General features: G+C 31.0%; 1 protein-coding gene across 5 annotated transcripts in view; it reads right to left on the bottom strand.

Moving 5' to 3' along the window:
- Positions 1–265: 265 nt before the first annotated feature.
- SLC25A40 (solute carrier family 25 member 40) overlaps positions 266–14,258 on the bottom strand; it is a 41,171-nt gene continuing 27,178 nt past the window's right edge. For 3 of the 5 annotated variants that reach the window (XM_054496954.2, XM_063667650.1, XM_063667649.1), the window contains 6 exons: positions 13,568–13,692; positions 12,678–12,851; positions 9,496–9,605; positions 7,370–7,451; positions 2,508–2,588; positions 266–2,139 (listed from right to left, as the gene is read on the bottom strand). In XM_054496954.2, the coding sequence (XP_054352929.1) occupies positions 2,027–2,139; positions 2,508–2,588; positions 7,370–7,451; positions 9,496–9,605; positions 12,678–12,851; positions 13,568–13,692 (685 nt within the window). In that variant the 3' untranslated portion in view covers positions 266–2,026. The remainder of the gene's footprint in view (positions 2,140–2,507; positions 2,589–7,369; positions 7,452–9,495; positions 9,606–12,677; positions 12,852–13,567; positions 13,693–14,258) is intronic. The other 2 variants (XM_054496957.2, XM_054496955.2) reach the window with 2 other exon arrangements.

Below are 14,258 nucleotides of genomic sequence, written 5' to 3'. Positions count from 1 at the left end.
TATAGTTCAATTATTTTATCAGACAGAACTCTGGGAGCAAATTAAAATTTTAAAATTTTAGCTATTCCATGGACTGAATTTTTCTAGGTACTATGTTAATACAAATTATTATTATGGCAAAATTCTGAACACTTTTTGGTTGTTAGTATATTTTAAAAGTATTAATATTTCTTTACCTCTTAAGTATAAAGAAAGCTTCAATTCAGCCTTCTTTTCATCCAGATACATCGCATGTATATGTGTTAGAAAAACTACTAGGCAATTAGATTTACTTATCTTACTTTATTCATAAATAAGAATTTTCCTAAGTGCAGTGAGAGGTAGGAGACATGGAAACCTTTCTCATACTTATAGGTGATATTAAACTGAAATATGTAACTGCCTTTTGGGAACAGTATTAAGTTTTTCTGCTTTTTTTCTATGAATTATCCATAAGCATAGCAAAACCAAGATAAATTTAAATTTAATATTGTTAAAGAGCACTGTTCAAGATAAACTTTCATGTATATCACAGTATAGCATTATACAATGATTTTATATAAAAATATTTAGAAGCACAGTGATGATTTTAAGAAACCATAAAACATTTTAATGAAATATAAGAAAGTCATGAATATTTATATGGATATGTATGTTGCAAATTTAAGGTAAATCAACATAGGATAAACATGGAAGATTACATACAAACCCTACATACTTTATTTCTGGTGAAACATATAAACACTTTCCTACTATAGTACAAAATCAATTAGTTCCTCTACCAGCACTAAAGACTTGTTATCTAAATATATTCATTTTAGGGGAGAAAAAAATGCTTCACATTTTCTAAAATAAAGACTGCAATAAATTAGTGCTTTAAAAAATATATATATATAGGATATATAGATCCTAAGAAAATAAAACTAAAGTATAAAAAATGAATAGCATTTCTTTTCCTGCCATCATATCCTTTCTTATCTGATTCCTACATAGAATGAATGATAAGCTAAATTATTTAGACATGTATGGTGACTGAAAGCAATGTCTTCAAGGAAACAGCTTCTTGTTTAGCCTTTTACTCTACCATACTTAGAGTAAAAATCAAAGGATATTTTAGAAATATCTTGTAACTATTGTTGTAGCAATAATCTGTCCTGTTAGAACAACACAATAAAAATGACCTAGAGAATTCCATGAACAATGATACCTGGATTACAAGAGAGCTAAAAATCAGAGGCTATTCCTGTGTGCAAACTATTTTTACCAGTCTAAATACTATATGGTTTACCACTGAACACCCAAGTTTGACTGAAGTGAACATTTGCTACTATCAGTAAAAAACTCCCTCTCTTACAGGAATGGCAGAAATATAGACATTTAGTCATCAAAAATGGCACAATGTACATCACACAAATGATTATATTATGGTTCATAAGGAAAACAGCCACAATTTTGATCAGAGAAATGTTAATACATATGAAGCCTTAAAACAGCAACATGGCGGGGAAGGAGGGGGAGGCGGGAACCTAATGCATTTGAATTAAAGGAAACAGGCAATATTTGGTCAATGTGAACAATGCTATTTAACGAGTGCTTTATCTACTTTACTGAAATACGGAAATACTTATGTACATGATTTAAATGTGCACAAGACTTGGGCTTTTTTCTTCTAGACTATGTACATCATTCAGCACACAATTCAAAAAGTTCTGGTGTATTCAACACACTCCCAGTAAGATTACGTTACACTGAAACATATAATATTAAACTCTCAAGAGATTGCTTTTGATGCTAAGGAGTAATCTGTCTTATTTTTACAAGAATGCTCAATGGTGGTGATTTCTAGAATATCTTTTTCAATATCACCAAAAATAGGATAAAATTTATTTTTAAATTATGATTTAGAGGTAGAACTGAAATTATTTATTTAAATTATAGGAAAGAAAGACATAAAATAATTGTGAGAGAATAATGGTGAAAAACATTCTTGCCTAAGAATCTCCATCTTCTTTGGCTGTAGTTGTTGATTCAAGTTGAAACAGCATCACTAGTATTGTTGCCTTCGAACATTTTGTTTCTGGAAAAAAGCCTTTCCAAATTCATATGTACTGATCATAATGGCACAAGCAGGAGCAATTTTAATTAAGCGAGGAATCAGGCCTGAAAAAAGAAAAGGAATAATCAAAACAAATATTTTTTTCTTACCTTATTTTTAAAAATATTATTTTTTGGCTTTATTCTGATAATTATCAAATTAAATGAAGTAATATGTTAAAATCCATAAATTGGTAGAAAAGACTGCTCACCTCCAACGTCCTCACTTCAATCCATATTACATTATAGAGAAATTTTTATCTTATTGATAGTAAATCTGTTATTTAACATTTATTTTAACTTATAATAAAGATATTTAGGAGAAAATAAATGTAGTATGTTACCTATAACTTCCTCCTATTAGTTAATTTTAGAAGGTAATATTTTAAAAGTAATCATTCTATTCAAGGATTCGGTAAAGCAAGTATTTTTACCTGAAAATAATCCGGAAAATCCATTTTTAGCAACAATGTTCTTCATTATAACCCAGGTTGACATATGCAAAGGCATAGAAACTACATGTTAAAATAAAGAAATAATGCTATTATAAATAACAATTTAATAATTCCTAATACAGATAACATAGTGTCCATGGCCCTTGCGGATATATCATTTCTTTACTAAAAGAAGAGGTTTGTTTGCCTAAAAAGCTACTTTAAGTTTTATTTTTAATAGTTAGATTCATTAAAAATAATAAACAGAAAAAGGCTGTATGTTTAAAGATGTATAGGACTGGATGCAATTAAGGAGGAATGTACTGAGGGTTTCTCCTGACTTGATAATGCTTGTTTCTTAAACTTGACGGTAGTATTTTTTAAACCTTTTCTAGGTCTTAAAAATTTTTCATAATGAAATTTTTAAAAGACAGCTAGTTGGGAGGCTGAGGTGGGAAGATCGATCTCTTCAGCTTAAGAGTTCATCTTGAGCTTAAGAGTTCATCTTGAGACCCCCATCTCTTAAAAAGTGTATAGAAACCTTCATGGAGTATCCAATGCCAAAGAAAAGTCCTCACAACCATTTTTTCATTCACATTTTATTGTAAGTAGTTTTAAAACTTTTTTTTCTAAAAGAAGTTTCTGAGGAAAACAGCTCATTCTCCCTAGCAGTGTCCCGAGTTATTACTACCTTTCTGAATGGATATGCTAGTCTTGAAATAAATTAGACCAGTGCTCTTTCAAAGGGTTTATTTTAGCTAACAATAACATCTCGCTTATTTGCAACCACTCAAATATCTGGAAGAAAATGAATAAAAAACTAATTTTTTAAAAACTTAGCAAAAGTAGATGTCACTGAAGTATAAACATAAAACTTATGAATATAATGTTTATAAACAAAATTTGTTTATTTTCATTTACACACTATTCTAAAAAGCTGCCTTGGCCCACAGACTACTAGATGCAATAAGATTAAAAAAAAAAAAATTCTAAGAACCAGGCACACTACCATGTAAACAACATGACAGCTTAACAGGATGAAGATTTCAATGTCTTGTTTTGAGACCAGCTGGATGACGGGCAAACAATCCTATACTGCCCTCTCTAGCTTTTTAGAGTGGCTACTCTACAAAAATCAATGTTTACATGGAAGACAACCCTGAATCATTAAACAAGATTAAAGTATGTACCACTAAGCAAGCCTGGGAGAGAAAAGTTAAGATAAAATGGTATCTTTCAAAAATGACTTTCTAGAATTTTGCCACTTAATGGAATGTGATTATCTCCAAATTTCATTTATATAAAATATCAGAATCTGACTATGAATAAATGAAGACTAAGATAAATGAAGCCTTATGATTTAAGAAGCTATACTAGCAATAGCATAAGCATAAACATACTAACAACAGCAGCTCAACACTGATTACAAAATATGAATGAAATTTAACTTTCTAAAGAAAGTCAATGACAAGAACTTTCTAAGTTGGCAATTTTTACTTCATGTTTAAATTATTTCATTTAAATTTTAAAAACAGGTCAAAGAATGGTGATCAAGCAGCAGGTGTTTCTAATCTTGTAGAACTCATGCCCCAAACTAGTTTCTATTTTAACAGGAAGGTGAAATTAAGAGAATGACAAAAAGAGTATCAACTGAAGGTAAGCCAAGCTCTAGTGGAACCTCAGAAGTGTCTCCTGCCTAACTTTTCAACATTAAAGAGCTACTCCTACAGGTAATAAACAAATTCTTACACTGTAAAGAAACACTTTTATTATTAAATATTTCAAGCACAGAGAAAATAAATGCTCATTTACTGAACATCCAAATTTATTATATCGTAATACCTCCATTTTTCAGATCCAGTTAAAGCCCTCTATATATTCCTCCCCAATTTTATTTTTCCTCCTTCTCAAAGGTAATTACTCTTATCTTTCTTTTTTCATCTTTCTCATGCATTTGTTTAATGTTTACATCTAAACATATCCAGACGTATACTCTTCTTTGTATACATCTGGAATGTACAGAACAACGTATACTCTTCTTTGTCCTCCTTTTAAACTTTATATAAATGATATCACACTGCACACTTACTTCTGCAATGTGCTTTCAGAATTATCTGGGTTGGTAAGTGTAGCTATATTTTATTCATTTGAATTGCTGCATGGTATTGCATTATATGGATTATAATGATTTATCCATTTTCCTGTAAAGGGACATTTAGGTGATTTCTAACTTTTTGCTGTTTTTAACAATCTTGCCATGGATAGCCTTGTACATGTGCAAAAGTTTCTCTAGGGCACATATCTAGGAGTAGAACTGATAACTCAGAATGGACTCCTTGCTACTGCCAGATTGTTTTCCAAAGTAGCTGTTCCAAAATAATACTCTTACCATCATGGCATAAGGTTCCCGTGAGCTACATCCTCCCCAACAGTCTAATTTATATAAAATGTTCTCTCACTGCTGTTCCTTGGTATTACTAAAATTGAACATTTTTAATAAGTTTATTTGGCAAGTATAACCATTTCATGATACTTTTATTTCTATTTTAAAATAGAAATATAATATAGAAATATTGAAATACAGAAAAATATTGCCTTAAATATTAAAACCAATGTACTACATATTTATTAAATCTATTAAATATTTAAATTTTAAAATGTTTAAAATTAAATATTGCTTGAGTAGTGTGTCTTTTTCTATAGTTCCATTGTCCAGTTAAGAATAGTGTTTCAAAAATATTAAATGTGTTCAGAGAAAAAGAAGTTTAACCTCTGGAAAACAAGTAAATTTGGGCCAGGTTTAAAAAGCTAAAACCAGAGATTAAATTTTTAAAAATTAATAACATATGACACACTCATAAATTAGGTAAAAGTTATCTCTGTTATAGGATATGGCACTTACTACATGCTAACGTGCTTCTGCATGCAGCCTCTCTTCCAGTAGATTATGAGCTCTTTGAGGATTTGGGTAATTGTCTCATTTATCTGTATATACCAGCATGGTGCCTGACACAGTATAGGCACTCAGTAATTGACTAATGAATGAAGAATAGAAGATGTGGTCAAAGTAGGCTGACAGATCATATACTTGCATGGAACTATCATTCTATAGTATGACAGCTGCAACACTTCATATTTTCTTTTTTGCCTAGAGAGAAGGGATTTGGTATAGTTGAGCTGTGGAACAAAGGAAGTCACTTCTAAATGGAGCTGAGTTACTTCTTGGATAAATAATGTAAACCAAAATAGTAAGTATGGGCTGATTATCACTCAAATTACAAGTGCAATTTCAACTGAAATCTATCTTAGTAAACCTTTAAGTAACTGGTTCATAGCTGAAGCAGGCTAACAGATTAAAATTTACCAATGATAATCATGGAAAATTAAAACCCAACTCTTATTTAAGATTTTTCCTTTTAGGTTTAAATGAGGAAGCATTAATTAGAAAAAACCAGTGATAGGTAAGAGTTAAATCTAATAAAGAAAGATGGCTCCCTGGTGCCAGTCTCAATGAAGATATATATCACAATCACTTAGGGATCATTTTCAAAATATACAAGCTAGAGTTCCACCTCAGATTCATTAAATGAGAGTCTATTGAGGGTGATGTCCAGCTTTAGGTATATTGAATAAGCACCTCAGGTGACTCCAATGATTAGTTACCAACGTAAGTGGCTCCCAAACTTTAGTGTGCATTAGAATCTACCTGTACAGATTCCCATCTTTTCCCTTATCAACCACCATGACCACCACTACCTCAATGCCACAGTCATTAATCATTTATGCTAAATTACACCAAAAAGAAATTGATGAAATCCTACTATGTTAAATATTATACTTAAGAGGGGAAATAGAAATTCTGATGAGAAGAAAAGAAGAACGAAACAAAATAATTTTGAACTGTCAAAGGAGGACAGATAGGGCTTAGGTTTCTAGAAGGCTCATGCCTAAAAACAGGGAAGTGGGAGAACCCTAATATAATAAAACTTTGATTACCTCCCAGGTTTTCATTAGCTTCTAATATAAGAGGAGAATAGGTATTTGATAGGTCAAAGACAAAGATGTCACCAATATCCATCAGATTCATTTGTAGAGGTTTGTAACCAGCTTCTTTTAACACTATACCTATTTTATTTTTTATGCAAACTATTATAATCATGGGTAGAAGAATTTTTATTTACATTATAATAGTCTTATCACAACTTACATAATTTTGTAATAGATAATTTCCCATTGGTTTGCTACACTTTCTAAAGGGAATAAATGATGACAGAGGGATCCTAGTCGAAGCAAATAGGAATATACTTTTGTTCTAGAAGAAATTACAGGTTATGAAGAAATAAAAATAGATGGGGTAATAGGTAGAAAAAATTACAAGAAAGCTTAAAAACAAACAAAATGTGTGTATATATATATATAATCAAAAAATAAGAGAAAAAAGGTTTCCAGTAATTTCCTATCCTTTATCCTGATTTGTCTAAATTTATTTTATTGGTTTACTTGAAAGAAGACTTAAAAGGACAATAAAAATAATAATTTGAAATAGATCTGAAAACAAACTTTAGGAAAAAACATCATAAAACAACTTAGCTTTTAAATGACAAAGATTATTTCTTCTTTATCGCAGGTATGAGACAACTGATGGCATTCAAGAAACATTAGACTTTACATTTTCTTAAATATTTTGTTTTTGTTTAGTTTTTCTGGGTATTCCATTCTAACAGTATATTACTTTCAGTAAAATACGCAAAGAATAATGCAGAAGAAAAAATCTTGTTTTCCTTATTTTAGATATTCCTACAATATCTGGAAGGAAAAACAAAAATGGCATCTTAAAAATATTTTAAATTAATTAAACTTACTTTTATGACTTTCATATGTCCAAAGTTGTGTCTGCTTTTGTGTTTTTACTACATCAAATGGTAAAGTTGCAACAGCTGCAAACTATCAGAAAGTAAAATTGATTAATTTCAATCAACCTGTTAATTTTTCCTAAAATATTTTTACATTCTTCGAATTAGTATATTATTTAAGGATAATGAAAATAATAACTGAACTTTAAAATGAAATAATATATATATATTTTTAAGTTTCCATTAAAGCAAATAGATATGTATTTCTCACTATACTCAAAAGTAAAAAGCCTCAGAAAAATTCCCTTACTTTCCTGAGGTCACACAGCTACTAGTTGCAGAGCCACAATTCCAACCAAGCCTCTCTGACTCCACTACCAGCATTCACAATTTCTCACGCTCCTTTGTGTTCTATTATTCCTTTACATCACGAGAAGATACAACACATATGTAAAAGCAGAAATTCTCAGGTATCTAGTGAGCATTTAAAAATTTCCAGCAAACGCTTTTAAAATAGAATAAAAAATTAAATTTGAATAAAGAAAATGAATTTTGAACTTTTAGCTCTATAAGCCTTTTAAAATAGTTATGTAAATGTTTACATATTAAAATATAGTTACAATGGTTCACAAATCACATTTTTTCCTATTAATGATAAAAGCTGGATGCAAATCACATTTTAAATAACTTTTCTCAAAATAATTTACATTTATTTCCACAATGCCTTAATTAAGGGAGTTTTTTTTAAAATAATTTAATTCTTTTAGATATGTTGTTGCAATATTTGATGCAACAGCCATGCAAGGTTAAGACTGGTATGCATTTTGCTTCCCAACTCACATTTGGCCAATATGGTCATAAAATGCCCCTCAAAATCACTTATATTTATTTCACTCCAACAATTTGTTGATGTACGTTCTTGAAATCAGCTTCAAAGATTTCAGGTAAGGTAAAATCAAATATTGTTTCTCCATCTTCATTATCTATCATGTAGTAGCTACAATGTTATGGAAGCCATTTTTGAAACTCTTTCTAAAATGAGGTGGTTTAGGCTGTTCTGTTTTCTGACAGAAAGCCTGAACACTCACATTCAGGTGTTTTTTCTGTTGCAGAGACAAACCTTTATTTGAAAGCTGTAAAAATGCAGCCATTTTCTAGATCATTTAAAAAATCATTAAAAAAAATAAATTTTCTAGGTTAAATAGAAATAGTACAATAGAGGACTTTCCTTCATATTTCTGCAAAATTGGTAAATATCCTAAAGCCATTATTCGACAATACTAATTGCTTTTTTTGTTCAATAGACTTATAATCCACTAGGATTAATTTGAAAGATCTTAGACCTGGGAATATTTATATCTAAGTTTTAAAGTCAACTGCTGTGGCTTCCTTGGCCTAGATTTTCTGAGATATTATTACAATATTTTTCTGCAAGTCTCCATCACTTCACTCTGCTCCTTCACTATTGCTTTTATGTGGTTCCAGTGTGTTACTGTCTCACTACAAGTTATTACAAATTCATTTTCGGAAGTACATGGGAATAAAAAAAACTGCCAATGTCATGGTGATATAAATCTGCATAATGAAAGTCTACTACAGGACTTTGATATCATTCTACAGGAAGGTGTGGAAAAAGATAAACTCCCTATTACCCAAAAATGGTAACTTAAGGTTCTTTCCTTCCGACTGTAATTTTTGTTCAAATTATTTTAAAAAGTACTTTAGTAGGACAAAATGTTTCCAAAGAAACAGGAATCAGCAGCAGAGGCTAGAAGTGCTTAATGCATATGAGATGACATTGCATGAAATATTACCTAATCAGAGCATTTATTGAATTAATGTATTACAAAATGCTCTAAATAATAAAGCTCTAAAATATTATAATGTAATGATCTAACAAATCCAAAAGTTTCTCAGAAAAATATGTTTTTGTAACATAAAAACATAAATCCAGTATATTTAAATTATTTTATTTGTTAATAATTTGTTACCTTAAAATAGATGGAAAATACTTAGAAAAATTTTCAAGCAGTGCAGCCAAAGTGGATCTCAATATACATGAGATGCTATATTTTGTTTTGTTTTAATACAACAATTATTTTTCTGGAATATTAACAACAAAAGAATAAACTTACAGAACCAGACAATGCCCCTGAAGTAAAGTTGATCATAAATGTTGGCTCATATAAACCAGATTTCTCACATAACCACTTCTTTAAAATTTCATAGTTATACCAGTACATTGCTATAAAAACAGAGAATGAAATGAAGACATATTTAGAAATAAAATGTGGACTTTAATAAAAGAGTTATGAGGTTATATATTCAGGGGATAGACAAATTCTAACCTTGACATACTTTGCTTTCTACTTAGACACCCACTAGGGTGGAATTTCTTTTTTTAAAGCAAAATTCTCAGTAATATTGTAGTAGTCCTATAAACAAAAAAAACTATGCATCAATAAAGTAGGACTATAATTCCAAAACCTGACAAGGACAACGGGACAAAGGAAAAAAGTAAAGGCCAATCTATTGATGATCATAGGTATAGACTTCCTAAAAATAATAATAAAAAACAAATTGAAGTCAGAAATATTTCATAAAACATCATACACTATGATTAAGTTGGGTTATCCCAGAAATGCAAAGGTATATAATACAAATCTTTAAATGTCATGTTACCATGTTAACAAAACCATGGGATCATGTAATGATAATGAAAAAGCATCTGATAAAACGCAACACTCTTTCATTTAAAAGAAACAAATTTCTTGGAAACCTAGAAGTAAAAGGAAACTTCTTTAATTTGATAAAAACATGCATCAAAAACCTATACCAAAAATAATTATTAATGGTTAAATGAGATCTATTTTCTTTAAAGTGGGAAAAATGATGGGGATGTTCATTATTGTCACTATAATTAAAAAATTCACTGGGCAGCAAGTAAGAAAGAAAAGTTATGATTACAAATGATGATATAAAACAGTTAAATTTACATATATTTTTATATATATCCAAACCAAAAAAATAGTTAGACAAAGCAGAATTTATAACAGAATGTTAAAACATAGCTGGATACAAGCTAATAGAAAAAAATCAATTGCAACTGCACCAGCTACAAAGATTTAATTTTAAAAATTAAAATAGAGCTTTAAAAATAGCTACTAAAAGCTGGGGGGCAGTAGGGTATACCTATAACTAAATGTCAAAAAAAAAGAGATGAATACAACCTTGATGAAGAAAAATTTGAATCTCTCCTAAAACAACTTCTTAAGGATTTATTATTAACATAAAAAAATGACATTCCTAGGGAAGAAAAATAAGGTGACATCAAGATTTTTCTTAGCCAAGCATGGTGGCACATGGCTTTAGTCCCAGCTACTCAGGAGGTTGATGTGGGAGGATTACTAGAGCCTTGTAGATAGATCAAGGCTACAGTGAGCCGTGACTGTGCCACTGCACTCCAGCCTGGGCAACAGAGTGAGACCCTGACGAAAAAAAAAAATTTTTCATAGAGCACTAATAATTCAGTTTGGTACTGGCCTGAAGTCAGAAACATTAACCAGTGAAACAGATCCATGCATACATGAAAATGTTATATGACAGAGATGACACTGCAGATCCCTGGAGCAATTATGGTTATTCAATAGATCAGGGGTCACGACCCCAGGGCTGAAGATTGGTACTGGTCTGTGTCCTGTTAGGAACTGGGCTACACAGCAGGAGGTGAGCGGCGGGTGAGTGAGCATTACCGCCTGAGCTCCACCTCCTGTCAGATCAGCAGAAGCAATATATTCTCACAGAACTCTATTGTTAACTGTGCATGTGAGGGATCTGGGTTGCATGCTCCTTATGAAAATTTAATGCCTGGTGATCTGAGGTAGAATAGTTTCGTTCTGAAACCAATCACACACGCGCGCGCGCACACACACACACAATTTTTCCAATCATGGGAAAACCGTCTTCCACAAAACCAGTCCCTGGTGCCCAAAAGGTTGGAGATCACTGCAATAGGTGATGTTGGGACAACCAGCTATCCATGTGGGAGAAAAATAAAATTGAAAACCTATTTCAGTCCAAAACCCCAAATCAATTATGAATAAATGAATGCCAATGAAACAGTACCCAATCTTATTAATAACCAGGGAAATCAAATTAAAATGAGATACCACTTTAAATTATTAAACAAAAATTAACAACTTTGACAATAAAAAAGTTGGAAAGGGTGTGAAGCAGCAGAAAATCTCTTACATTGCTGGTAGGTATGTAGATCATACAATCACTTTGGAAAAGAGTTCTATATTACCTAGTAAAATTTGAAATGTATGTATATCTATGAACCAACAAATCCAATACTGGATAAACTTTCAAAGGTACACCAAGAAACTGATTAAAAATTTTCATAGCAGCATTGTCTTACTTGTTTACTCACATATAAACGAGTAAAAATGAAGAAAACAGTTACATATAACACAAGAATGAATCTTAGGAAAATTTTTTAGTAAAAGGGGATTTTCAAAAATAGGCTAAACTAAACAATATAATGTTTGGCAATAATACATATGTGGGGAAAATAATTCTTTTAATCAAATGAATGACATTCAATATAGTGATTACCACTGGGGTTGTGACAGTGAAAGAACGTATTTGTGGTTTCATGATTTTTAAAAGATATTTATATTCTTATTGAGAGTTTCTCTCTAGATAAGTATTTCTTTTGGGTCTTAAAAACTTCTATGATCCACAAGGGAAATGCCACTAAAGTATGCACATTCTGTAAGTTACTGGTAGATTTAACACTTCTCACTTTTCATAATTTTCTCCCTTTTCATAATTGAGTAATTAGTACAATTCCCTACTTGATTTGTAATAGTCTTTTACAGGATAATCATTTAATGGAGAGATGTTTATTTTTAATAACTGAAAAAGTAGAAGCCCATATAATTCCAAAGTAGTCTTAAATGGATTCTATCCTTTGATTTGCAGTAGTTTTACTTATCTTACTAATTGCTTAGAATAATATTAAATGACTTATTTAGAATGTTAAAGGTAGTTTGCATTCTCTGAATATGAATACCCACTAATTAATGTAGAAAAGCAAATTAATCACAAGGAAAAAAAAACAAGCTTGAATAAAAACTATTCATTCAATAAAAGCTTGGAAAGATCTGAGAGCCCAACAATGAAAAAGGAGTTTGTGGTCACTACAGAAAATAACCTACCTTTAATGGTAAAGAGTTAAAAATCTAGTGACAGTAATATTTGAATGAGACAAAGCCATGTAAAATTTAGTAGCTACAAATAAGGTAAATCCTACCTGAGAAAGGTACATCTCTAAGAACAGTAGGAGCCCAGCCCCTCCAAAGGGAAATCCAACCATCTTCAGATACTTTCTTGCTGACAAATCGATGCAGTTCCACGTAAGAAAACTTCTTGGACTGCATCTTGGTTCTAATCAATTCTAGTGGACTTATCACAGTTACTGCACCAACTAATACAAACAAGTTAAAAAAAAGAAAACAAAAATAAAGCCATGTACTATGCAAACACATATACTTAAAAATTAATATTCACAGATTTTATATTTCAAACTTTTAGTCTATAATGTTTGAAAACCTTAAAATTAAATGTGTAATGATGTCAACATAATTGACACAGATTTTTCCCTTGATAAAGTATTTCTTGAAAGTCTATTTTCATATACCTTACTTTTTCTGGTTTCAACTCTCTCAAGGGCAGTTCCAGAAATGTTATAATCAACCAGAACTATGAAAACCAAAGCCCATTCCAGTTACTGCCCCGATAAATCCCACTCCCATTTAGCAGAGTAAACATTCTTCTGTATAGAGTCGACATTCCTTATGATAAAACTCTGAATCCCAAAGTTTATAAGGAAAGTGATTCAGGACTTTGGCCTGAATCATGCATGATCCCAGATGACACCTCAGAAGTTCAGGTGAATCAGAACCAACTCTGATGTCACTCTAAAAACTCTGTCCATGATTTGACCAAGATAGGCTGAGCCCATCTCATTCTGAAGGTAATCACCATTCCATATGACTTCTGGAGTACTTATACTATATTAACAAATTAATATAAACTGTAACGCAAAATATATCATACTAATACTCTATATATTGTACAAATTATCTGTGAATGTCACAACTTAAACAGAAATCAAAATGAAAATAAAGATTTATTACTCACATCTGGCCACAATTCCAGCAACAATTGGTATGTAGGTTTTATCTTCTCGTAACTTAGATCTCAGAAGAGCACTTAATTGATCATAGCAGGTAAAATAAATAACTGTGGCAGGAACTGCCATCACTCTGTTAGATCACACAAAAAGATTTGTTCAAAATTATCAAAAGATCCCACATAGTCTTAACTTAAATTCAAATATTATTATATAAGCTAAAAAACTCTTATATTTTGTGTAAGCTAAAAACCACAACAAATCAGCCTATGAGATCAATTTTTCTTTTAGTTTAAAAATGATTAGTACTTAACTTAGTAGGCAGTAAAAAGATATAAAGTAGGCATTTGCCATCCAAAAGTTTTCATTCCAGTTGTAAAGACAGTTACAATAAATAGCATTAAATAAGTGCTAGCATGGTGGCACATGCCTGTAATCCCAGCTACTCAGGTGGCTGAAGTACGAGAATCACTTCAACCTGGGAGGCAGAGGTTGCAATGAGCTGAGATCGTGCCACTGCACTCCAGCCTAAGGGACAGAGCAAGACTCTGTCTCTAAATAAATAAATAAATAAATAAAATAAAAATAAAACAAATAGGAAAAGACAAATTAAGACAGACACTTCATCTCCATCTGTTTCTGGTCTCCCAGATCTTCTTTCTCATTCATAATTACCATAACATCATAATCAGTGAAATA

This window comes from Pongo pygmaeus, chromosome 6 (genome assembly GCF_028885625.2).
Source record: "Pongo pygmaeus isolate AG05252 chromosome 6, NHGRI_mPonPyg2-v2.0_pri, whole genome shotgun sequence".
Classification (NCBI taxonomy): Eukaryota; Metazoa; Chordata; class Mammalia; order Primates; family Hominidae; genus Pongo; species Pongo pygmaeus.
The sequence above is the reverse complement of the archived record's forward strand: the minus strand, read 5'-3'. Positions and strand labels throughout refer to the sequence as shown.